We start from the raw sequence: 27,664 nt of genomic DNA, 5'->3' as shown, positions 1-27,664 counted from the left end.
ATTAAAGCCAGATCCTCAAGGATGGAACATTCTGTTCCTGATGTCAGAAGGATAGTTCATTCCCTATCTGGGAATAACATTCTTTTTAGAGCTCAGAATACAGAGGTTCTATGAGGATTTGGGACATCCAATATGCCCTGTCCAACTGTCTTGTGAGGTCTCTTTTCTCTCCCGTGATGGATAGAGTTAAGTGCTGTGTCCCTACAGGTCTTTTTTAATGGCAGACATAGCTCTACATGAAAGGTTACCGTTTGAAAATTTAGTTGTTACCAGCCACCATATGCCTCATAGTCACAACAGTCAAAAGCTAGGCCTCTATTAGAGTGTCGTGATGCTGAAATGTCAAGAAGGTCAAATCTACATAGCTAAGGACCCAAACGGCAAGTTATGGAGAAAGGGAGCCAAATATATTGTATAACTACTGTTAGAAGGGCACCATTGGGTTTTGTCCATGTCAGTGTACTAGGTCACCTCAGTACATGCATCCTCAATCTACTGTGGAGTCCAGGAAACAGAATGTAAAGGGAAGGATGGAAAGAGCCAAGAAGACTGTACAGAGATAGGTATGGTACAGGAACAGCAGTTTTTAGGCTATTTCCCTTCTGGTATCTGCAGTGGTATTTGCTCTGTGATTCAGGCAGATAAATTTTCCTCTCTGGATACAACAGGTAGTTCAGATAGCTACTTAAGTAAGGTCCTGCCATCGCACAAGGTTTTACAGTCAGTTTAAAATACCCAAGTGCCCTATTTAGAAACTTGAAATTTTTTTCTCTCTTTAAAGGTTAAAGTTCCTAATTTCAGGGCTTTTGTTAAAATATAGTACTATCTGATTAAATTAGAGGTCACAGATCATTATCAACCAATGCAAAGCAGGTAACAAAACTTTATAAAACAAAGAATACACAGAGAAACCAAATTACTGCTTACTTTTAAGAACAACTCAAAAGATAAAGTACCAGATCAACAATGCAAAATGCCGGCAAACTTTCCAAAATGAATGCCAATACAAACTGGAGTCTCCAATCTGAATGGCAGTGGCTGATCAATCACAGGCCCTATCAAAGGTTAACAATGCATCATCCCTGCTAGTTGACAATTTTGGTATCATTGGGAAAGTAATAAGGTACAATTATTTGTTGCAAATTGGTCTCCATCATAAAATAGTCTCTTCCACGCATGTATATTACATGCCTAGGCTCGAAAGCATCTGAGTTTCTACTACATCTTAAGCGATTATTTTAAAGTCTGCACAGTGAGAAAATCAGGTGAGCTCCTTGGTCCCACCCAGTTCTAGCAAGACAGAAATCTGCATGAACTATCCCTGTGCCTCTGTCCTCAGAGAACAGTCAGCTTCTTTCTATTCATTTTTATATAAAAAGAACACACATTTCACAGAAGCTCTCTATGAACCTAAAGAATCTATAACCATAAATTAAGGACATAAACTGATGGTTGGCTAATGATTCCAAGTAGGACCTGCAAAACGAAAGGATGTCTGCTTCTTGCTTTTCTCAAAAGCAAACAAGAGCAACATCACTGTTCATTGTTCCTATGGACTTAGTAACAGCGTGTATGACTTTCAGGCATTTGAATCAGTACTTGGTACATAGGCAGCCTACTTCATGTTCTCATTATCCAATCACTGCTACAATGTCTTCAAATTCTACTATGTTCATACACTCTCAAAGATTAACCTCTATATCAGAGATAGACCCTGAGAGGTAAACTGAATGGAAATAAGCATAGGCATGAAAAAGCACAGAGCATCAAATACAAAGATGGATGGAGTTTCTCCTGGGTACCACTCTTGTAATAGGAACATGAACACAGGCCCCTATTGAAACATGAGCAAAGGCCCCTACTGAAACACTAAGAATGTGCCATAGCTTCACTAATTTAACAACACAAACTGTTCTTGATATTACGAGTAGAATATCAGGCATCCATTTTTTTAAAAAAAAATAAAACTTCTGTCACCCAATTCTTTGTCTAATCTCAGATCAAGGAACACTTTATATCAATCTATTGTACTCAGACATAGTATTTGAAATATATTTATCTATGAATTATTAAATAACAAAGTAAAATTTTAAATCAATTTCGAAATGTGAGATTCACTTTAGCTTAACAGAAAGCACTTTTTAGAACGCCTGGCATATAATCTCCATCCGACTCTTCACCTCCTCACCCAACCTTGAACTCCACATTTCAGGGGCCTTCAACTTATGATCCTCTTACTTTAGACTCATGAGTCATGGGGTCACCAGCCTGTGGTAAAAGTTCAGACTCTCGAGAATAAAAATCTTCAGTATGAATAACTCTAAGTCAAGGGCAACCCTGACACGGGGTTTATCATTGTGCCAAGCTCTTCACTGATACCTCAGAAACTGAAATTATTTATGTGTCCTATGTGAAGAATAAACAAAAGGCCTCAGAGGCTAGATGACATGCTTCTGGGTCAGAAATAAAATGACAACTACAGTTCCTTTCCTTTCTCTAACTTTCAGTGTATGACTGTGTACACAGGGAACTGGGTAATTGTGGGTGAGCATGTACCACCACACATGTGTAGAAGGTCTTTGCCATCTTCTTTGCTTCAGACTGGTCTCTTTTGGCTTATTCTCCACTGGCTGTAAGGCTGCTGGCTGGTTCATGAGTTCTGGGGATTCTCCTGCCTTACTGTCTCCTCCTATCTTGCTGAGAGAACACTGGTATATGTAAATATATGCTACCTCTCCCCCATTTTTTATGTGCTCTGGGATTTGAAATTCAGGTCCTCATGTTTACCAGGCAAGGTCTCTAGCCACTGAGCCAACCCTGAGAACTGAAGCTTCTTTACCTAGATTCTATGATGGTTACACCCAAAGGTATTATCTGGACCATTTTTCCTAACTCTGTCTCTGTCTCTCTCTCAATCTCTCTCCTCTCTCTCTCTCTCTCTCTCTCTCTCTCTCTCTCTCTCTCTCTCTCTCTCTCTCTCACACACACACACACACACACACACAGAGTCCTTTACTCTCAGAGCTGCTTCGCTCCTCTCAGACATCTTATGTTGAGCTCCATGATGCTTGCTGGCTCCTAAATATTAAGTACTCATTATCCAAATGAGACGTTTGAACAGTCAAAAGGTCTTGTATCTTGCTCCCACTCAGCGCAGACTGTAATTTTATTCTGAAAGTCATGGGCATGCACCCTGATGCCTTCACAGGATGCCCAGGCTCATGAGGCAATACCTGTAGCCTTAGGAAAGTGGATCTGATGTTGACAAGACAGCTCAGTTACACTGTCATCTAAGAAGACAATTTTGAAGCCACCAAAACATGTATTGGAGTTTGCTTAAGGTACAGGTCTCAGGCAAGAGTGCATTCTAAGACTGCAATCTCAGATCTGCTGGGGCCATCCCTGGGGGGATGCGAGCAATTCTCACACAAAGGATTCCTGTCTGTAACTGTCATCTATTCAGTAGAGTGCATCAAACAAGTCCCAGCATGTCTGGAGAAATTCCTGAAACCTCCAGTCTGCACCACTCTGGTCTTGTATCTGGCATGCCTAGGACTGAGCATCTGCTCCTCGTTTTTAGCAACAAGGACCATGTGCAAGGTACTTGCCTTGGATTCTGCACCTTTATTGTGGGATGGTAGCATCCCATCCAGTTTGGGTGGGCAAGAAAAAAATGAGTTGAGGTTGTTCAAAAACACTGCAATGAACACAAAGGACTATTTCCGAGGCTCAAAGTCTCTGCTGCCCAAATTGATGTATCTATCCTATTTTTAGAAATGCTATTTCTCAATGGTTTTGCCAAACTTCCAGTGTAATTCATGAGACTGAAATCTCCTCCAAAGGACAAGACCATGGTGTTCTGTAAGTCATCAACTGATGGTCTGTAGAGGGAAAGGAGAGAAGGACCATGTGGAAAGGAGGCAGTGGGAACCACAGGAATGGAAAGGTTCGTGCAGTAGCTGGTTTGAGGCCCAGTGACTGGGGAACTCGGGGTCAAATATCGGCAAACCTAGAGACCAGGATTTTGGCTGATGTGCCATCAGAAATTAGAGTGCAAGAATAATAATGGTGCTAGACTTGGGGACAATTCTGTTTGTTGCCCTAGCCTCAAGCACTACACTGTTAAAGGAACAGATCGGGAGTGGACAGAGAGCTATAATTTGACATCAGAAGACCTGGGTATGGAATTTCACCATGTTATTTCTCAACTCTTGACATCATTGCCCGCTATGCCCCTTTACCTCTCTAATGCAAAATGAGGGGTTGCTCGTACGATAGAAGAGATCCAAATCAAGTGTGGTGGTGCATACCTGCAAGCTTGATACTTGAGAAGCTGAGAACTTTGAGACTAACCTGGTCTACACAGTGAGTTCAAAGATAGCATAATCTTTATAGTAAGGTACAATTTCTAGCAAAACAAAATAAAATCTCTAAAACAGAAGTTTGTGGGAAAAACAAAATGGTCTAAGTACCAAAAGAATGCCTGAGAGCCTTATAGTCTGTGAGTCTATATAGCCCTCAAAAGATGTGTGCGTACCCTAGTTTCTCTTCTCTACAACCCCAAGTCTTAAGGTACCTTTTTTTCTTTCTAAAAGGGAGGGATGGCCACAGCCAAAACCACACAATCGAGATGGCTATAGATTGAGAGTTAGCTACTACACTGTGACGAGAAAGCAACTTCTTCAGGTTCAAATTAATAAGTGATTTCTGCTAGTGAAATGATCAATGTGTAGATTTTAAACCCATGTACTCTTCAAAGATGTACTGAGATAATAAGAAGTAGACCATGACATTAATACTTCACTCTTCCCTGTAGCTTGATTGAGAACGACGACAAGACCAGACCAATCAAAGAAATCGTCTACATCTCCCCCACGGGGATACCTTTGTCTGCAAGAATTTGCACAGAGGTAAAAATAATTTCAAAGCACAGTACAGACCTTCCTAATCCAGGGGTGCTGAAGTGGATGCTCTGTGGGTCTTGGCTCGACTGTTTTGAGAATTTGAGCTGGCGAATGGTTAATGAATATACAGATTAGATTTGTAACAGACCACAGGGATAGAGCTATAGATAAGAGCAAGAAAGGCTGGGATGAGGGCTTGGGTTTGCTTCTGCATAAAACACATCTGGAAGGGAAACGAGATTTTGGTTGCGCCTGTATCTGGCAGCAGTTCCTACAAACTAGGGGTGTGAATCTGAAAGACTTAGCTTTTTCTGTGCATCTTAAAGTAATGGACTGTATCTATAGTTGTGTGTTGTGTGGGGGGGGTGTGCACACAAGCAGTCTATTTAAGCATTTGTAAAGACCAGAGGTTGACATCAAGTGTCCGCCTCACTACTTCCTACATTACTTGCTGAGACAGGGATGCTCACTGAGTCTGGAATTTGGGCTAGGTAGACTGACAGGTCAGGGAATCTCTAGGATGCTCTGCCCCTTCCTTCCCCCAGTACCACCCCTGACTTTGACAAGGATACAGGGATCTGAACTAAGGTTCTTATATTTTCAAAGTAAGTGCTTTGCCCACTTAGTCATCTTGCAAGTCCTGAATGATTTGATTCTTAACAATAGTTTTAAATTATAATTTAAAGTTAATATACAAGATAATGGGTTTTGCAGTGGCATTTTCAAATGTATGTGTCATTATGCTTTGTTCTACTACGTCCCCCTCTCCATCACTGCCCTCCTCCATTTCTCCTGCCCTGCCTCTTGCTGGATTCCCTCCTTCCTTCAAATATCTCCAGCTTTCTGCTTGTATGCCAAATGCATTCCATGAGGTTCTCCCTTAAGGTTTTCCTTCCTCATTTTATGAACACACAAATATACATCATATACTTATCCTCAATTTCAAGTCTAGGTGCCAAACTTGAGACAAAAAAATTGTCTTTCTGAGTTTGGCTTATTGTGCTTAACTGTGATTTCTAATTCCATCTATTTTTTGAGAAGGAGGAGGAAACCCTCCCTCACTGTTGCTAGGACTGCAGTCTTGTGTAACCTCTACAGAAATCAGTGTGGTTTTCTCAAAACAACTAAAGCTAGAACTACACCACTCTTAAGTGTACATCTAAAGGGCTCTGTCACCACACTGCAGAGGCACGCAAACTTCCATGTCTGCTGCTCTCTCAGTCACAAAGGCCAGCAAGTATAACCAGCTTAGATGAATGGAAAAGAAAATGTGGTACACAGACAGGTTGGGAATTTTCTTCAGCAGAAAGAAAAAATACAATCAATGTTTGACTGTTTAAACCTAAATTTTAATTGTGAAAAAATAAGATATTTGTTAAGCAGGATTTCAGTTTTGTTTATATATGTCATTCCCAGATCTAGACTCATTGCATAAAAGGTCAGGAGTAAGGCCTCATCACCTCATCTCTCTCATCTGCCTGATAGTCTTAAAAGAATATGGGGGCACCACTAACACTGCCACTAGAAACCAGAGGCTTCTTAGGTAGTTCCTCTCCCTGTCAGCAAATGCAGGCTGGAGACTCAGTTCAGGGACCTGTGTTCTTTATCGCATCAGAGTTCAGAGGGAGGGAGAAAGTGTAGGAGACTTAGGCAGACTGCAGAACACGTGTTAAAAATAGAAGTCAAGCTGCCATTGGAGACACGCGGAGAATTCTCCACTCACAAGTCTCTAATTATAATATGTCAAGAGTAAAATACCTCATGAGGAACAGTATCCGGGAAGAACACCGCAAAGGCACTGTCAGCATAGTGAGCTGGGATATGTTTGGAACTGTACACAAAATAGAAACTCAGCAGAAAACATCCTGCAGGGAGTTGTCTCAGGCCCTGGGGATGGCTTTTCTGCCCATGCCTTACTTAGTCTGCTTGGGAGCTTAGGGTTGCAAGCCGCCTCCCTTTCGAGATCCTGCAATTTGTGTGAAGTCATGTGCATATATTAGATGTTCTTGGAGGCCACCATATGGATGGGTGTTTTCTTTTACCCTGAACCATTCGGTTTCTCCAAGGAAGCATGGCCTCCACAATGTCCTTAAAATGCCATAGATAGATATGCCAAAGGATGGTTATTCCAGGAGTAACACTCTCCTATGAGGAAGAGCCTAGCTGTTCTCCCAGCATTAACCTTTTCTGCCCCCGCCCCCCGTGGTTCATGCTAAGCACATGCTATAGAACTGGGCTACAGGCTCTGCTCAAAAATAACTTCTTGCTAATATAAGACTGTATCAGTGAGAGAACCATCTTTTTGACCCACTTTGAAGTCTAGTTCCTTCCATACAAAATATAGAACTTGAGAGAAAGAGAAAACAACTCCATCAAGATGTAGGGAGATGGAGACAATTTGAAAGTAAACTTGTTGCAGACAAGTTCAGATTATAAAAAAATATGGTTCAGAAGGAGATATGAAGGTAGAGAGAAGGGTTGGCAGGCAAAAGCATGCGTGCATAAGCCTGGGGACCTGGGCTCTGCTCTCAGCCTGCATGTACAATGGTCAGGTGTGACCACAGTGTTCCTCCAAGACAGGGGCAGTGCAGCTGGCCCTTGGTGGCCTGCCAACCTAGCTGAGGAGGCAGTGAGATCCAGGTCCAGAGATTGACTCTGTCTCAAGAGATTAGGGTGGACAGTGATAGAGGACATTCAAGTCCTCATGTGCCCTCCACAAGGGCATATACCCAGACACATCAAGTGTCTTCCTTTTTGGCCAAAGAGAGGAGCAAATCTGCATATGATTGTCTGCAGCAGAAAGGGCAGCGTCTTTCTTCAATCACCCCCTCTCCCATAGTGAGTATCAATTACATGTGATCAGAGAAGACAAAGCAATGACCAGCCTCACCCCATAAGCATGTTCTCTAAACTCGGGAATTTCCTGCCTTCAAATATTCTAAGAATTTTCAGCAGTATATTCCTGGCACATTTGCCCAAATTCAGAACCACATCCCCCTTTCCAAACACCACCATTTTGTTAGAGTGGAAAATGAAGGTCATACAGATTAAGAAAATGGAGGTCTTAAGAAAGTGCCTGCCTCAGTTTCTGCTTTGGATCAAGGTTTCTGTGCGTCTAGCACACCTATTCTTCCTACTCTTCTGTGTGGAAATTGATACGCTTACTTTTGTTCACATTCATTTCCTTTTCTGTGAGCTTACATGGAGCGCAACCCAGATGTCTGTGCATAAGTCAATGAAGAATCAAGCTGAGGGATGTCCATGCAATGAAGTGGTATTCAGCAATACAAAGCAGTGAGCTACTTCTACAACCATCTTCATGGAAAAAAATGAAAGACAGTGTGACGATCAGCAGAAAACCTGAGCACCCAATGTTGACTACACTGATATGCACACTGAAAGCCAAGTATGTAGAAGGAGGAGGAGGCCAGTTAGATAGGTAGGGATGAGGCCAAGCATGAAAACATGAGGGTAACAAAGGTGTAGGAAAAATTACAGATGATTATATTTTTATTACTTTTAATATTGGTTAAAGTTCTACGCGTGTGTTCATAGGTACAGATGGATCAAGCGTGCACTTTCCAGACGTGTACACTGTATGCACATTATGCATTTAAAAAGTTGCAAAAGCATTAGTTTCCTCTTTGCTGTTATTTCTGCTCTCTAATGTGAATACAGCCTCGTTTCTTTCCTTTCTCTTTCAAGCATGTGGTTGCCCCTCCCCCATGTACCTTTTCTTTGTCTAAGGTCTTGTCTTCTGTGTCCCTTAGAGATATCTTTCCCTTGTCTTAAATTAGTGAACTCAAATCAACCAGCCTATGAACTCCTTGTGTATTTTTCCTCTACTGATATCTTCCTTCTTTTCTCATTGTCCCCATTGCTTAAGATGTGCGAAGCCCTCTCCCTGGTGCCTTGATTTCTGACTCCCAGTCTTTTTCACTCATCTCTCCATTCAGTTTTGGCTCATGGCCTTCCTGCATTGCCTCTTCACCTTTTATTCTATCCTGTACTTGACCTCTGACCCTCCTACTACTGTTTCTTTCTACCACTGTACCCCCCCCACACAAAAAAAGTCATTCTTCTAGGCCTTCACTGACACCTGTACTGCCAAGTCAGCAATGTAGAGTTCAGGCCCTGGGTTCCCATGGTCTCTTGGTTCTCTTTATAATCTGATACCCAATTCCTGTCATTCAGTAGCTCCTCTTATTCTAACCTTCACCATCTAAGAGTTATTACTAAATATTATTATCATTATTAGTTATTATTGTCTTAATAATTATTGTCTAATTCAGAATTTTGTAAGTTCCAGAACAATATACCCAGACCCTACCTGATTGTCACAAAACTATAAACACATGACAGACAGGCATCCCGTTTTTCTCCTTTTGCCCATTTTCTGTTATTTTCAGGTCCTCCACACTGTTGCAGGTGGAAATAGCTCCGCCCTCTGCATTGCTGAAAACTAGTCCATTGGACTGATGCACTACATGTTGTTTATCTGTGGGCAACTATCTGTGTTTTCCATGCTGCATCCCTAGCTACCACCTCACAACCTGGCTAAGCCAGGAAGCCAATCTAACGTACACATCCCCAAGGCAGGCCAGCCAACACCAAGGGGTGATACTGAATAGGAAGAAGGACCCCGGAGGGCTTTAGCAGTTGAATATATCACTTATTTGTATCCTTTGCACATAACAGAATACCAATGTCAATGAACCTTGCCAAGATTAAGCCCAATGAAAGAAGCCATACACCAAAGGCCTTGTATTATAGGACTCTGACTGTGAGATAGTTCCATAAGAGGCAACTCTAAAGAGGTTAGGAAGCACATGAGAGGCTGTCAGCCTACAGGTGAAGCAGGAACGGCAGAGGATTGGGGTAGAGAATGGAGGATGGGTGTGGAATTTGCTGCCGAGGAGATGGAAATGTTCTAGAACCAAATGGTGGGGATGTCTGCAGTCCCTGGGAATGTATAATGCCTCCGAACTTTGTATACCAGACATTAATTTTTAGTGATATGTACATTTTATAGAAACAATAAAAAGGTTGGAAACAATAGAAAGTTTCACAGTATATGCTATGTTTAGTTTCTTCAAAATAGAGATAGATACAGCGCCAAGCAGCAAAGTTACCCAGTGATTTCCTATACTCCACAGTTGTGTCAGGTGCCCAACACATGTGTGTGCAGCGGCAGGATTCTGGGTTTCCAGGATCCTGAGGGTGGAAGGAAGAGGAGAGGCAGCACTGCTTCACACCTGAAAAGTGTGAAATGCATGCTAGCCCTTGTGTGTATCCGTGTCTCTAAGTGATCTTGCAAAATGAGTTTCCCGGATGTGGCTTACACAGGTTTATGGATCCTTAATCACTGTAGATGGTCCACAGACGAGCATCATCTAATATCAATGCAGTTATTGGAGTCCACAGTCATGCCTATACTAGTTTCCACTAGGGTGGTGATAAAGCTGTGTCTTTTGTTTTCTGATTTGTTTGCTTAATCCTAACCCAGCAATTCTATTTTTCTGTTGATACTCTTAAGGTCCAACAGGTTTCCTGCCCAACTAATATTCTCTCACATCTACCCCTTCCTTATGCGCCAGCAACAAACTCTTACAGACTACAGCTAGACGTTATAGCTTAGCTGGAAGAGCGCCTGCCTAGCATGCACCAAGCCCGGGTTCCGTTCTTAGCACTGCAGAAACTGAACATGCATCCCTGCAACCCCAGCACTTTAGAGGTACAGGGAGGAGGATCAAAAGTTCAAGCTCATTTTCACTGCAGAGGAAGCTGTGGGTCATCCTGGATAAGTTGACATGATCCAGTGAACAAATAACATGTCACAAACTAAGGACACATGATATAATATAGACGAGTCTCAAATGCACTCCCCCAAGAATGAATATGGCTGGCCTGCAAACGGACCCACGCTTTGTTTTAAAGTCAATAAAAATGTTCTAAAATCAAATTTGGGCAATGGTTACACTGCTGTGTAAATGTTTCTAAAATCAGCAAAGCATACACCTAAAATAAATAAATTTGCTATATCTAAGTTATGTGTCCAAGTTGTGTTTTTTGTTGCCATTTGTTTTGCAGTGCTGGAGACTAAACCCAAGAACCTGGACATGATAAACAAGTGCTCTGTCTCTGAACTCCATCTCCAGACCCCCACATTTCCACGAAATGGTTTTAAAGTACGCATTCTACTGCGATAGCGTTCTGGAGAACGCATCACTTTAGAGACAGGAAAATAGATGCCTGTGCAGGGCTACAAATAAATTCAGCAAACAGAAACACGCTCTAACGAATAGGGAAGGATATCCAGTCACTAAGGAAATCTCTGGGAAGCTGGTAGTATAAGGAAAAATTCAGAGCTGCTTTGCTTGACAACATGCCCAGCACACCGGGTACAGGGTCTGCTAGCAGCTGCAGGGCTGCGGCACGGGCTCAAGAACAACCCGGTCCAGGTCCGGGATGCAGAGTCCACTTACTGTGGCGGTGCCGGAGACGGTCTGCGCGCTTGTGTCAGCGCTCTGCTCCGAGTGCGTCTGTGTAGGAGGATACAGGTTTAATGTGTGGTCGGGGACGGTGGTCTGGCCGGTGTACTCTGGCGCAGGATGGGGATGAGGGGCCGTGTATTCTGCGGGGATGCCATTCTGAGGTGGAGCGAACTGGGCTGAGGCATAAGGCTGAGCCATTGTGTCGGGGGCGGCTGCTGCTTCCTGATTACCCTGAGAGAGGGGGAAAAAGGAGAGGGGGAAGAGAACAACGTTAGTACTCTGCAAAGAGAACAGTACCCCAGAGTCCAGGGACTCAAATCCTAGTACACTTTCTTGGGTCCAGTGATGACCCCCAGCCCAAGAGAGACCACCCCAGCTAACTTCAGGAGCAAATGGCAGTCATCATTATTTTCGATCTACAGAGGGAAAAGATCAAGACACACAAGGATGAAGTCACTTTCCCCAAGACGTCCAATCTAACTTGCTGAGACAGTAGGATCTGCTCACCACTGACTGAGACTGTACGATCTCCCACCACTGGCTGAGACCATAGGAGTTCAGTTTTGGAAGAGGTTAACATTGTGTTATCTAAGGTGACAGTGGAGTTCCAATTTGATAGAGTGCCGAGAACAACCAAACTGCTTGAGTTTGTACTTGAGAGAAACATTTGGACTTCTTCAATTATTAGTGCTTTGAAAGGGCCCTGGTAAAGATCTCGCTGGTGTGTGTGTGTGTGTGTGTGTGTGTGTGTGTGTGTGTGTGAATGTGGTATTTTTGTGTGCATATCTGTGATAAAATGGAAATTTAAGTCTTAATTTAGAGATCCCCTGTGATAGTCCTACTTTCCCCCTTTTAGATGTTGGGTTTAACTCTTAAATCTCATTAATCAATGCCCCCATCTTGTCCTTTAAAACACACACACACACATACACACACACACAATTTATATATTACAGGACATTATATAACAATTCACCCCTCAGTTATAGCCTAAACACGCGGTATGGTAATTACAGTCAAGTCAAAAGAATTAAAAAAAAAACCTGAATTCAAATGTTTCCATTTCTGGAAACATCTCCCTCCCTCCACTTCCACCCCCATAACTCCAACTTCCTTCACACACTCTGCACACACATATGCAGAACACATAAGAAGCTGTAGTCCAGTGGTCTGAAACTTCATAGTCTCCAGAGATAAAACTGTACAGCCAAAAAGAAAGAAAGTGGTGGGGGAAGGAAGGAAGGAAGGAAGGAAGGAAGGAAGGAAGGAAGGAAGGAAGGAAGGAAATTAAACTCAGCAATTAGTGGCCTCTCCCATTTTCTGTGGACAGTTACATGTAACTTGATCCTCCTGCAAGAATTGCAGGGCACAAGCATCAGTATGTGTCACCAAGAGACCTCAACCTCTGTTACAGTCACTTGTGCAAGGCATGTGCAAGCCCATGCTTTTGTTAGAGAAGACCCTTAACTCTGTGGTATTGAAGATGGCACACACAATAGTCACATGCTTAGCATACGTTTAAAGACTTTTACAAGGAATGCATGTTTACCAGCTTTTTCTTCCTCCATAATAGATCCAATATCTGTTTCACTGGGGGTGAAAAGGAGCATCCTTGTTTCTGTTCTGACCCTTTTACTTATAGCACTGGGGGCAGCAGTAGGTCAGCCCTGGCTGAAGTTGGGTGGCTACAAAGGAGCATCAAACCCCAGAAGAGGACAGTTACTGTCACTGGTACTCATACCCTATACTTAATTCTGCAAAGATATGCTCCATTCTGGTAGACACTGGCCCTCTGCGCATGCTGTGCAGAAATGGCTATACTCTGTCCCTGGTGGTCTCTGAGCGACCACCAGAGTCAGTCACATGACATCAGTTGCCAATTACAGTATTGGCTTAGGGCCATTGATTTAGCTAACTCTTCAGCTTTCTTCCTAGTCATGCCAGTGAGTTCTTGTCAGTCTAGGACAGAGTTATAGAATTTGAGCATCTTTCTTTCCACTGTGATACAGTCACAGAAATAATTGAAAACTTTAGAAACAGTGTAAGCCTGGGACTGCCAAGGAGTGCCATTGAAAGGGAATTGCCTGCAGGTGGTTACACAGAACAAAATGGTGCCAAGGAGCTGGGCGAAACAGAAGAAACTCTCAGGGCTTGGTGACATCATGTCAAGATTGAAGCTAACTGCAAGGGTAGTTAGGAACAGTGCTGTTTGACTTACAAAAGGAGATATATATTCTCTTTTTCAATAGCTTTCCTAAGCAACCATTAACATAGAAGTGTACACATTTAACAGGCACAATCTGATGTTTTTATACACATAGACAATGTGAAAAAAAACCTGATCCAGATAGTCAGCTTCCCAATGCCTCTGTGCAGTTACCATTTGCCCACATGCCCGGTATTCTTGAGATTTCACCTAAGGTACATCTTCCTAGAGCCGTGCATGACATTTTTTTTGGGGGGGGGGTCAGAGACAGGGTTTCTTTGTATCTTTGGAGCCTGTCCTGGAACTAGCTCTTGTAGACCAGGCTGGCCTCAGACTCACAGAGATCTGCCTGCCTCTGCCTCCCTAATGCTGGGATTAAAGGCTTGTATCACCCCTGCCCGACACCACACATGAGTTTTTGAACCATTATCTCCATTCAGCATTTTACTTCCCCAGAACAGCTTCATTGTGCATAACTCAAACTTTTAAAATCATATTTTAGAATCACATTTCCCCCTTGCTTTTTTCCTCTTTTTTTTTTTTTGTGGTAACAGTGATGAAACTCAGGGCACCATGCATTACAGTCAAATGCTCAAGCCCTGAGCTGTACCCTCCTCTCTCCTTTGACTGTCCGTTTTTGAGAAAGGGTTTCATTTCACAAAGTCATCCATGTAGACCTTGAACTTGCCACTCTCCTACCTCAGTCTGTTGAGTAGCTGAGGTTATAGATATGAGCCCTCAGACTCAGTGATTGTGTTACCTTTAAGGTGGTTTTCTGTCCCTTAAGATCCAAAGGACCCAATGCAACGTGTGTGTGTGTGTGTGTGTGTGTGTGTGTGTGTGTGTGTGTGTGCTGTTTTGTTACGGAACCTAAGTACTTTTCTTTTTTGGGAGGACCCTAGAACCTAGCCTACAGAGGCTGCCTTGGCAAACAACTAATAGAGCAACCCTGTGCCATTGTTGATTTTTGTTAATAAAGCTCCATTGGGACATGATCCAATAAATGGGCTCATTTGTTTAACAAATTGCCTATGCTGCTTTTGTACAACAAGCACAGAGTTGGTGTGTTGTGACAGAGACCATACAACCCTCACAGTCTAAACTGTCTGGACCTGTGTAGGAAAATCTTTTCAGCAGTGATTGCAGAATAGCATTAGATATGGGGAATCTAACTAGGAAATCACTATTGAGCATAGAATTTGGGCAGAAGATGAGTCTAAGAGCCACACAGGAAGAGAAGAAAGGGCAGATATTCTGTCTCGTCAAAGGAGGGGTAATCATTGGCTGCTCCTTGACTTAGCAACGGTGATGAATGGCATAAAGAATAAGTTAGATTCTCTCTTCTGCAATTTTCTTCACTTCATTAGATTTGTGATTGTAAACTTAAATGGATATATATATACACACACACAAATACATACACATGACGCCACTCCCAACACACACACATACAAATGACACCACACCCACCCACAAGGCACAGAGCGTGCCTTTTACTCATTGGTGCTCAGGGGACAAGCTGTGCAACATCGCCCTTCACCTTCAGCTTGGTACTTAATGTCAATAATTCAAGGCAATGACAGGAGACATTTTTGGCTGTCACAGCCTAGGAAGGCTGTGCTCTTAGCATTTAGTTCTTAGACACCAGTGATCCTGCCAAATCCCAGCAATGCACAAACTCTCAAAGGACTAGCCATGGGGCCCAAAGGCTAATGACGCTGATGTCAAGAGTTCTTGCTTTGCATGTTCTAGACCCTTACCTAGTCTACTTAACTTAGCTGTCAGAACTGAGAAAAAAATCATGCAAGATCCAGGGCACAGACCATTTATGGGAAAGCAAGGAGCAGAACTAAGACCCATTTCTGCTTTCATTTGTGAGTCATCTGCTGTAGAGGTCAGTTCAGTTTGTAAAATGACTACACACCCCTCTCTGTAATATATATCTTGGTACTCAAACTTACTTTGCCTCCTTTGATGGGGAAGTCAGGAGCTGAGGTACAGGATTCAGGATACCAGTGATTCTGTTTGCCAGATGCAGAAGGTGACCCTGGATACTTGGTGGCACAGCAGTATGGGAAACCTGAGTGCCAGCTCAAGTTTTGAGGTTTATCTCCAGAGTACCCAGAGCCTGGCATACGAAAGGCCAGGACCAGCTAAGTCCTTGAAGCCAGTGCAGCAAAATCTCTCAAGATCTGCGCCGCTCTGGCAGACAAAGGTGTCAAGCTCTGAGGACCAATTCGGTGAGAATCAAGTGGACAACAGCTAGCTTGTTCAGGAACACTGGGGCTGTGCATTGTATCTTGTACCTGGAGGTCTCAAACAGATGTTGGCAGGACCCCCTACAGCTACTTATTAACACTGACAGCTGCTCCAGAGAGACCCTAATTAATATTCCCAACATTTGCACTTCGGCTAATTACAGCTAATATTTAATTAAGAACACTGGACTTCCTATGGAATATTTTTCACCTTCAAATGACTTGAGAGATGTCTTTGTTCCCTCCCTAGTGATGCTCCTAGGTTCTCAGCTTAGTTCGAAATAAATTTCCTTAGTAAATTACATGAATGGCAAGGGCACCCTTTCTGCTTTAGGTGAGGGCAAATTCCAGATAGGTGAACCAGATCCTGTTAGAAGGCTAAAGTCGCTCTCCTGTGTGTGATGGTGAGAGGTAAAATATTGAGAGCATTCTGGGTGGACATTCATTGGCAGAAGCTGCCTCTTCTATGCAAGTGCCATGCCTCCACTTTCCCCTAAGTAAATGGAACAGTAAGAGATCTCTGGCTATCTGCAGAGTCAGGCTGCTGGTGGGGGCCCCTCCTTTAAGGGGAGGTGATTCTGCTTCGCAAGGATCCCCCACAAGCACCAACCGAGCACTCCAAGAGCTTCTTCAAACTTCACACCCAGTTTCCTCTGCCAAGACATTCTTAGGGTGCTGCTAAATATAAGGAAAGGGGGAGGGCAGGTGGGAAGAGGTCAGGATCTCTCGTGTCTTAAAACCCACAATGCTGCAGAGGAGAGCTGGGTGGAAGCGTAGAATAAATAGAGCCTCTGAGGGTAAGTGTCGAGGAAATTTCCTTATCCTCATACATCAAACTTCTCTATCAACCAGATCAAGTCAGAAACTGCTCAATGACATGGAGTCCAGAGTTGTCCAGGATGCTCCACGGGGTTTCTTACACTTGTTTACTAAGAGCAAAGAGATTTTTAAGATGCAAACAAATCTTATTCCTTAAAGAAAAAAAAACAATCCCCCCCAAAGTCATTTCAATTTAAGTGTTTTACTGAAGCATGAAATAGAGAGAATATTATTGCTATTTTAAGACAGGCAGTGTAATCTATTTAGCTTCATGTATGCACACACTCAGAACCACACCTCAGATACAGAGTCCTTACACAGGCACCGGAAACAATCGATGTTATCTCTGGGGTGGACACAGGAGATGAGTCCCGTTCTTGTCGTCCTTTCTGCCTCTCCACCCTGCCCCAGATAGCCTTTCAGTTGGGTACCACTCTGAGTGGCTTAGTAGAGCTCTTCTTAGAGGAACACAAGAACAAACAGCGGCAGCCAGGCTGACTTTGCAAAACATGTGGCCTTGAAAACTAACGCAGGGTGCATCTTAAATGAAAAACAAGCATAGTCCTTGTGTGGCAAGAGAAGGGAAGGTGCCTGCCTGCATAGCTGCCAAGGGAGACTGGAAAAGAACCAAGGGTTTTCCTGCAGGAAAGGGTGTGTATGTGTGTGAGTGTGCATGTGTGTGTGTATAGGTGCTTGAGTGTGTGTGTATGAATGTGCATTTGTGCACACATGTTTGTGTGTGCATGTATGTGTTTTCTTCAGCTTTTACAGTCAAACCCCTTTTTCTGGAGTACTTTTGTCCCCTATTTCTTGCCCTAAGTCCCTCTCCTGGTCTACTCCAGTTCTTAGAATGAAGTACACAGGAATTGTCAAGAATTAATAAGCCTGCTGATTACACATGTCCACACGGCCAAGGAAAACACCTGCTGTTCCCAACACCCCCCCCCCAACAAGACAAGCACACACCTAGGTAAGCTCTTGAGGAGCCCGCCGATCCCCAGTGGCTGCTTGCAGCTTTCAGCCTAGCTGACAGTTTGTTTTACTTGAGTTCAGCAACCTGGTCTGCTCTGATCTACTTCTTTGGCAGGAAATTGCACATTCAGAGAAAGCCTCTTGTGCTGAGCCGAACCGGGCTAAAACACATCATGCCCGAGGGGCAATAAAACAACGAGGAAAAATGCAAAATGACACCATCAACCTGCTGGTCCTAGGACAAGCATAGACTCATGCAAAGAGCACCTCTTTGCCCACCCTTGTGTATATATTCACACACACACACACACACACACACACACACACACACACACACACCACTCCACAATACTCCTGTCCTTTCACCAGGCATAATGCAAGAAGAAAATTGTCTCCCAGAAATACCAGGCTTAACACTGAAAAACACAAGGCAAATGCTTCTGCTCCATTCAAATCACAGTTTCAAGTGAAAATTCAAAGTACCTGCTGCACCATGCTGCATGCTCTCTCCTCCATAAACTTAGCAGCTGTTCTAATCCCACACCACGGAGCATCTGCCTAAAGCCAGCCTCGATGAGGAACAAGGGTGTACAGGCTGGGCACTGTAAGAATGATCGGGGTGTTGGCGGAGGGGGAGCTGAGGCTGCCTGGCTGACCTCCCCCTCAACATCTGACTGCATCCAAAACCAGCCCCAGATGGGACTCTTCTGCAAGGGAGGCCTGGCCCATCAATCACAGCTAGCTCCTCCTCTGGCTGCTGCTCTGGGTTTCAGAGTGCACCACTGAGCAGATGATTATGTAGTGGAAGGGAAAACACACAAACACACACACACACACACACAGCTCCACTACACTAATAGCTATTTAAAAAACATTAGAAATGCTATTCTATGCATAGCCTGGAGCTGGAATTTTTCATTACTAAACTAAATATATGATATGCAAAGTTATAAAATCCACTGGGGAGCTTGCTACTATCTTACTTCATTTTCTGAGAAAGGAAGGAGGAATGTTTAGGGGCTACAGGGAGAGCAATAGAAGGAGAATGAAGAAGGCTCAAAGAGATCAAGAGATAGTCACAGGTAAATTAAAATATGCCATAATTACCATAATGGGGCTGGGGAGATTGTACGGCCGGTAAAGCACGCATCTTGCAAGCATGAGGACTGGGCTTTATTTCCCTGGAAACCATGTTCAAAAGAGAAAGCAAAACCCCAACATGGTGGTGGGTGCTTTTAATCTTAGTGCTATGGAGGCAGGGGCAGGTAGACCCCTGGGTTTCTGGGTTTCTTGGTTTCATGCCTAGCTAGTGTACTTCTAGGCTAATGAGAGATCTGCCTCAATAAATAAGGTGAAAAGTACCCAAGCAATGGCAGTTAAAGTTGTCTTTTGCTATACACCATGGGAGCATAAACACGCGCATGCCCAAGTACAGTTCCCCCTCATGTTCCTCTACACACACAAGCGTATGTATATGCATGTAACACACAGTCATTCACATGCCCATATACAAACACATGCACACAAATACAGCAGAAGAACATGTGAAATATTTATAATACAAATTTGTGATTAATCATAAATTAATCCTAAGATAAGGTCACCAGTGGTTGCTGGGCAGACTCTTGGCAGGCTGGCTGCATACCCTGAGTTAAGCTGCTGCCACTGGATGGCTCCCCTGGCTTCTGTGAAATGGGAAAACAGCTCAATGTATTATTGTAAAGAGAAAAGTATTTTTATTTATTTATTTATTTATTAAAGATTTCTGTCTCTAGGAAAGAAGAGCCCAGGATGAGGCTCATGGGGTACATTAAATTATCAGATGTTTTACTCATATGCCAAGCAATGACCCGAGTTGCAATAAGGTCCCTGTTCCTGTCCCATACAACTTAGATAAGAACTCAGTGTGTAGACATGCTCTCAGTGAAGGAACCCACAGGACTCCAAAGCACAGTGACCATGCATGCGTGAGGAACAGCACAGGGCTCTTGCTGCCTCCTTTGTCTCTCCTGTCTCTGTCTGTCTCATTGTTTGATCTTCTCTTCCAATAAGTTATGATGAATGTTGTCTAAAACATTTGCTCCTGCAGCCTCAAAGCCAGCTTCAATGTCCAAACCAGACCCTTTGTTTAAAGCTGAAGATATTTGGCTCTTCCTTCTTTATTAAAACCAGAACAATCAGAGAGAAATGTCAAAACAATGTCAGTCATATTTGGCCATGTCTTTCTTGTTCATCAAAGGAGTGGTTTCAAGGGTCCCCTGCACCTCTGTGTGGATAGCTACTTAGTACTGACACTGCTGGCTGTAGAAAGAGCTCCTGCATGAATGGAGGAAGTGGACGGGGATTCTGAGGTGAATGCACTTGTAATTAAGTTATATCAGGGAAGAGGTGAGGGGCAAGAAAGCCTGGAAGACTTCAATTTTACTGTCTTTCTTGTGCATTAATTCAGGAAAACCCTTGATGATGGATAACTTTGTTTTTTAAGTCCCTAGTTATCTAGCACTAGAAAGAAAAGTCTAAGATAAAAATCATTCTTGTTGTTTACATTGCCAACCATACTATGGTCTAAGCCAATACACTAGCAGTCAAGGTTAAACCAGCAGCACTCAGGGGCCTTATAGGATATGCTGGCTGTTCTCTCTGAAATGCTTACTCTAGAGAACCCAGGTCTTGTTTTGCCATATTCAGTTCAACGACTCCTGCCAAGAGCCAAGTGTTCCTTGTTCTTACTGACCACTACACAGCCAAACTTCCATTCTCCAACCTGGGAAAGAAACAGAGAGTCCAGTGTAGACCAAGTCCCCGAGAATGATAAAAAGAATTCTCAAAAATCGTAACTATAATTATTAAACATAGTAACCAAAGAAAGTAGTAAAGTACTGGTTGAATCAATCAACGAACTAGTAATCACTGTCCTGGAATCATCAGGAACTAGGGGATTCTTTCCAAATCATCAAATCTCAAAGGTCTGCAGCAAAGCTGATGCCTCAGAACCGCAGAGGGTGGGACCCAGGCCAAGCACTGTCACGGGTCTCCCCAAAGCATGCTGCTTCACGGTACTAAGAGAAGAAAGGTTTCATCTTCAAAATTGTGGGTGTGATACTGTGTATTATAAAACCCTATGCATGGGGTCATCACACTGACATATGTGTGCTCATTTATACATAGATGAGACATCAAAGGTCTATGTTAGAAGCATCTTCCTCTTTTGTTCCCCACCTTAGTTCCCCATTGATCCTACAGCTCTTTGCTTTGGCTGTATTTGCTGGCCAGTAAGCCCCTGGGATCAAGCAAATGCCAGATGTGGATCATGTGCCTATAGCCCCAGTGTTTGTGTGGGTGTTTGGGATCTGACCTCCCATCCGCAGGCACCTATAGTACTTTACCTACAGAGGCAAATCCCTAGCAGCCCCCGCCCATTTTTTTTTTTTTTTTGAGCATTAAGTGTTCCATTAAGTGAGCATACATTGTTTAAATTACTGATGACAGCTCTTCCGGCTCGTGGTACAACATGGCGCAGGGACAGCGCAAGTTTCAGGCGCAGAAACCTAAAAGCAAGGCTGCAGCTGCAGAGCGGAGCCGAGGGCCGAAGAAAGGCGGTCGAGTCATCGCTCCCAAGAAGGCGCGCGTCGTGCAGCAGCAAAAGCTGAAGAAGAGCTTGGAAGTGGGGATCCAGAAGAAGATTGAGCATGACGTGGTGATGAAGGCCAACTCTAGCCTGCCTAAGAAGCTTACACTGCTGAAGGATGCATCAAAGAAGACAGGGGCCACCACCTCCAACAAGACACCATCCTAAAGGCACTGGGACTTTGCACGTGACCCCACAGGCTGGCCAGACCTGAAGAGGACCCTGTTCCAGTTCTGATGGCACCTGGGACAGCAATGGGCAGGTGATGATAAAGCTGGAAGCTTCCTAGTACTGAAGAGGCACTCGACTTCCTGTGGGTGACACGTTGTAATGAACTTGGCTCTGTTGTCCCGCCAGCTCTCAAACAGTTCAATTGAGAGGCCATTTGGAGGCTAGGTGAGCCTCACTGGTCTCCACAAGAAACTTCTCCCGCCCATGCAGTGCCCTTGACAGCCACAGGCCCCAGAACGAGCGATGGCATCTATACCTGTAGCTGGGAATTGTCTCTTCCCCGGGTCACTCCAGTCACCTAGTGTTGTCACTGTCCTGTAAATAAAGGTTCCATATCTTCAAACAAACAAAAAAAATAAAATACTGATGACAGAATATTCAACAAAAACCTTGCCTACATCACCTCATGGGATCTGAACTCAACATGTACGTTTGACGGGCCCCATTGTTAAGAGACATAGAGGTGTTCATGCTCAGAAAATGAGTAAGCGAAGGTTACCCAGCCTTTCAGACTCCTTTATGCTTCATTTTTAGGTAGTCAGAAAAAAAATCCAAAGCTAACCTCCTCTTGGGCAACATACGAAATGTAGTCCCCTAATTCTTCCAACTTGTGCAAAAGCACCTCTTAAACTGAGAGCTGGGACGCTGCCCTTAGGTCAAGAGTTCACAGCAAACGAGCACAAAGACAACAATAATCCATACCACAGACTCCGGGGAAAGCAATTTGCTTCATCTCGCTTCCCCAGCCTCTACGTGGAAGCTCAAGAGGACAGAAGCCATCTTGCCACGGCTGACAAACACCAGCCCCAGAAACACAAACCGCCTGAGTGGGCGGCAGACTTGCAAAGATGAGGTGTCATGTTTGCCAAATGTTCCAGCCTGAGTTTTCCATTTGGAGTTACAGAAGGCGATGTAGAGGTTGTTTTCTCCACTTTTTAAAAGTTAGCGATCATCAAATATTTATGGCACTCTGTTCATGTCAGGAACCTAGAGAAGGTTGCTTCGGAGGTGATATTTCCAAAGGGGAAAGGATTAGCGGTGTCATGGGGAAGTAAAACTCCAGCCATGAGCATTAAGCTCCTAGGAGGGAGGGATTCTCATCCTGCTCTCTACTGTCCCAGGGCACAGGGGACCCAGCCTTTGCCTGGAGAAACCTTATTTAGCCAGGGAGCTGGCAGTCTGGTAATCTTGGTTACTAGGAAGGCCTTGGGCTCAAACTGTTAAGTTCCCTGAGTTTAAGAATCTCCTCTGTGCTTTCATACCTGTTGCCTGAAGCTTCTTAGGGTGTGACAAGCACACCTACATACAAGAACAGACACACGCAGGCACACTCAAATGTTTATTAGATTGAGAGGTAAGTCCTGCTTCTGCCTCTCTGCACAGAACGTTCTCTGACTATTGAGTACCTAGATCCTGGCCAACACTGCCCAACACTGCTTTGCACTGGTGAATAATGGTCCACATTAGAATTACCCACTGTAGGACTATGGGATGTCTTGTCCCAAAGAGAGAGAGAGTGCACGCTGGATCTATCTATAATCTACAAGCTACCTATGTGAACTACTGAATACTGCCCTACACGATACCTGACCTCATTTCCGCAGGAGCTCTGTGAGTCTTAGTCCACCCTGTCTCCGACAAGGAAGTTAAGGCTAATGCTCTACATTGATACAACCAAACTCCACCCACACATCCCTCTGTTACCTACAGCTGACCTTAGTGTGCTCAGACTAGGGATGACATGTTCATGGATAGCTTTGGAACTACCCAACCAAAGGTACTTTTAAAACCTGGAAAATGTCTCTAGTATCCAAGGCAAAGTTGGAGGTTACCAAAAAGTCATAGAATTTTATTCCTACCATCTTGAACTCCAGGTAGCTGATAAGGCTGCTGATGACAGTGATGCTGCTAAAAGTATTAGTAATGATAAAATTAGAAAAATTTTTTCACCATATATATGCTTGCCATTGTCATAAATGATCTAAAAATGTCACTCTTTGGATGCAACCCACAGTTCCATGGTAAGGGTACAAACGTTACCTCAATTGTATAGATACCACACAAGTTATCATGAGGCCACTGCAAAAGTGTGAGATAACATTTGATCCAATATAATTCTGATCCCAGAGCTTAATCTTATAACAATTATTATTTTGAATGTTTTATTTTCAAATTAGTATAGAGAAACAGAAAGTTCTAAAGCAAATTGAGGAAAGTTGTTCTTGCAAGCCTTCACTCACTGTTCTCTGGGAACCTTCTCGCCATTTTGACACACTGTCTGAAGCAGAAAAAGGAGTTGACACAGTCATCCCTTTACACTACTGTGGATGTTACTACACTATGTCACGGAAAGTTCAGCTGCTCTGACTATTCTGCCATCAGCTCCATCATGCCATCACCATCTACCTCTGAGTGACAGATACATCAGCTGGCCACCATCATGAATACAGCCATGTGGACACAAAGGCAGATGAACACACAGGAAGTAGAATTGTGCAAATAAACATTGGAGAAAATGTTTTCATAAGGGAAGGGACAGAAAAATTCTATTTATAAATGTTTATTTAGTTATCATTAGTGTATACATATATGAATTGTGGGAGCTCATGTGCCGTGGTGTGCAGTGCTGGTCAGAAGACAACAGTGGGATTCATTCTCTCCTCTCCATTCCTTTGGGTTCCAGGGGAGCACCTTAAACTTGCTTCTGATCAGCAGGCTTCCATAGCAAGTGATTTTACCTGCTAAGTCATCTTGCTGGTCTGATAAATGTACTTTAAATAATAATTTGGTAAGAATTGTTCTGTCCTGGATAGGAAGGACATCACAGTTTTAAAAAGATTTCACAATCTACTTATTTCCACTCTCCCTACCTCTGCCACCAGCCCACTTCTACCACCACAGCCTCCACCACCCACAGCACTACTACCACCACAAATCAGTGCCAATTCCTTGTTCAAGATGAAACGACCTTTGCATTGCACATCCTGCCATAGTGAATTCTTTCTCCTTCAGAAGCTTGTTTATAGCTACCCTGAAGATATGATTTGGGACAGCAACAATGTCACCTACACCTTCGTAGTGAACAACATTTTGTGGATGTGACATTTGGTTTTTATTAAGACAGAAGGGCAGCATTGAGGTAGAGCGAGTAGAGCAACCTAGGATGATGAAGGCACAACTGTGGGTACTATTGACTATAATCATCACATATCTGTCTCCAGATTGGGATGGTTGAGACCTTAAGTCACACTGCTGAAATAGAACTATATACCTTATCCCTATTGGGATTATGAAATGGATAATGAGCTGTTTCATCAAAGGAGAAAACAGACATTGCAAATACAATGAAATACATGGCTCCTTTCAGATATAGTTCTTCATATTATACACTGTAAATTTTTCTACCCATCTAGAAAGTATATGTCACATAGCCATGGATCAGTCAACATATCGTCTTCATCTTCAAGCCCTTCACAAAGCTGGATACATAAACACAGCCAATTATTATGTGGTTTTCATGAAACAGGACCCAGTTAAGAGTCAACAAACACCTTGGTAATGGTTAATCTCAATTATCAAACTATTGGGGATCTAGAATCCCCATGGAAACAATTTTTTGCACATATCTGTGAAGGATTGTCTAGATTTGGCTATCTGAGGTGGATAGACCCAGTTTAAATGTAGCAACATCTTTCCACGGGCCAAAGCCCATTCAATAAAAAGCAGAAAGTGAGCTGAGCACCAGCATTCATCTTCCTTGGGTTCCTGACTGCAGAGGCCACGTGACCAGATGCCTCACCCTCCTGCCTCCAGGCCTTCCATACCAAGATGAACTGTAACCTCAAGCTGTAAGCAAAAATGAACCCTTTCCCCTTTAAGTTGCCTCTTTCAATGTGCATTGTTAACCTTGGAAGATTAAGGCAATCCACCACTCCTATTCTATCTATGCGGAGTATATAAAAGCAAAATTTGTTTGTATTTTAAATAACCCAATTTTGTACCAGGGATATTTAAAGGGCTCTCAAAAACCTATGTAAGGGCGGGTGCTTGTCCTAGGGATCTTTTCTATTTCCCTCTTGTTCACCTACAGTTTGTAATCAAGGTGTTTGACATGATAAATATCAATTGGCTGGTATTCACCTCACTTGTAGAAAAGTGTCTAATCTAGTTATGGCAACAGGCAAAGATGATAAAGTATGACCTTGTCTTTCACTGTGCATTGCATAAGTTTTAGCCTCTAATAGTTTGCCAGCTAGGAAAAAACGGCTGTCATAAAATGAATTATTGTCAGACATAGAAGAAATAAAAGCAGGAGAGACTGCCAGGAAGTGAGGGCTATGACCGAGTCAAAAAGCAAGGCAGACTCCACTTAGCCCTTTTCAGCAGCTCGGTACTCCACATCTTCCCAGGTGTAGCCAGGGGATACAGCGAACTAGAAAACCGTGGCCCAGACAGCCCAAAGATCCAGGCAGACCAGAACCCAGAGATAGATTTGGAATTTTCTGTACAATGGGATACACGTCTTGAGAGGAGGAAAGAAAATAGCTGAAAGAGTCAAAAATGCCCTTGAAGAGAGCTGATGTATAAGCTTGGAGCTGAAGAGTAAGCAAGAAAGAGTACAGGGATGAAATAGTCAGGCAGAACAGTAAACGGAAGGTGGATGCTGTTAAAATGGGGTAATACATCCACATGTGGAGTGACAGGAGGAAGGAAGGGAAGCAAAAGGGGGTATTCAGATTATCCTCTGACATGTAGGACTGAGAGTATACTACCGTTTAAAGGCAGGGGTCCACGTCTGTCTTACAGAACACTATGGGCACAGGACTGCACACCAGAGGAGATGCAACCATGATACTTCCTACAGGAAAGCCACTCACAGTAACGAAGAAGGAAAGGGCAAGAAATCTGAGCATATGACCAACTTCCTGATGCTGCATTCTCATGGAAAACAACACAAATGCTTGACCATGAATAAAGAGGAGATGGTTCTTCAGTTTAATTATGGAAGACGGGGGATATTCATGTCTCCAGGGGTGTATTTATTTCTTCATTGGTACCCTCATAACATCTCAGCCAAAGGTAGCAAGGAAGGTTCCTGGGAGCAACTCCACCTGATCTTCCTGCCTGAGCATCACACACAATATCGGAACTGAGAGGTGGGTAGAAGGCGTCTTGCACGTCCATTTAAGAGAAGTATTCAATAGCAGCTCATTCACTAAAGTCACAAAGGCCAGGCAATTGATACATGTTGCTGGAGCTTGGCGGTGAACTCTAGCTACTTCCTGACGATGTCCAAGGCTCCCTAAGTTCTCTATTTACATCACCCAACCAGAATAGCAATTGCACTAGGTTTTCACATCCTGGTGCATTTTGGGTCCCATTCACTCTCCTAGTAACTTTCATATGGGGAGTAGGGGAGTAAGAAAGCTGAACATGGACATCATGATGTGAAACACAGAGCGCTAGGCATCTATTCAGAACCAAAAGGGACTAAAACCTCATGGTTTTCCACATTCAATAAAACACAGCTGAGCATATGCATGCCGGTAATTAAAGCCCCCACTATTATTCTTTTCTTCTTCTTTTCAGTAGTAAGCGTGAAGCCCAGGTCCTTACACATGCACTCCACTACTCAGCCGGAGCATGCTTCCAGTTCACTACTTACAAATGTGCTTAAAGAGCCTGAGGAAATGGGCTCCATCTTCCTAAGCCCTGTAACAAATTCTGGCCCTCCTTCAGTAGCTCTGAAATCCCACATACATGCCAAGTATCACTCAAGATTGGAAACATGCTGATGATTCACACAAGGTTGATCAGGGCATCAGTACTGTTCTACAGCTGAGGGTGTGTGGTCTTTTGAGGACACCTGCCTGTTGGAACACTGAGATGGGTGGGCGGCAGAAGCTGAGGAGCACGGGGCTGCACTGACTTAGGGGAGAAAAGGTTTTGTACGAAATCAAGGCAAATCCAAAGGAAGCCAGGTATTTCTACAAATTTTAAAAAAGCTTGTGATTTTGGCAGAGAGGATGGAAGCAGCCCAGAAGTGAGCGATTTTGTTCAGATGTTAGCAGATCAAGAGTCTAGGCAAACCACAGTGTGTAACCTACAGTGACATTCTAGTTAGTTGGTTTAAGAATTCGGAGACCACAATG

General features: G+C 43.5%; 1 protein-coding gene and 1 pseudogene across 50 annotated transcripts in view; one reads left to right on the top strand and one right to left on the bottom strand.

The window, feature by feature from the left end:
- The window catches only part of Rbfox1 (RNA binding fox-1 homolog 1), a 1,543,972-nt gene that overhangs the window by 170,036 nt on the left and 1,346,272 nt on the right, over positions 1–27,664 (bottom strand). For 44 of the 50 annotated variants that reach the window (XM_075941979.1, XM_075941983.1, XM_075941971.1 and 41 more), the window contains one exon: positions 11,390–11,629. In XM_075941979.1, coding sequence (XP_075798094.1) covers positions 11,390–11,629 — 240 coding nt within the window. Of the gene's footprint in view, positions 1–11,389; positions 11,630–18,136; positions 18,342–27,664 lie in introns of those variants that run through there. The other 6 variants (XM_075941957.1, XM_075941987.1, XM_075941970.1 and 3 more) reach the window with 6 other exon arrangements.
- LOC142859549 (leydig cell tumor 10 kDa protein pseudogene) lies at positions 21,151–21,873 on the top strand (annotated as a pseudogene).

Source organism: Microtus pennsylvanicus, chromosome 11 (assembly GCF_037038515.1).
Source record: "Microtus pennsylvanicus isolate mMicPen1 chromosome 11, mMicPen1.hap1, whole genome shotgun sequence".
NCBI lineage: Eukaryota > Metazoa > Chordata > Mammalia > Rodentia > Cricetidae > Microtus > Microtus pennsylvanicus.
Note: the sequence above shows the minus strand (reverse complement) of the source record. Positions and strands in the feature narration are given on the sequence as shown.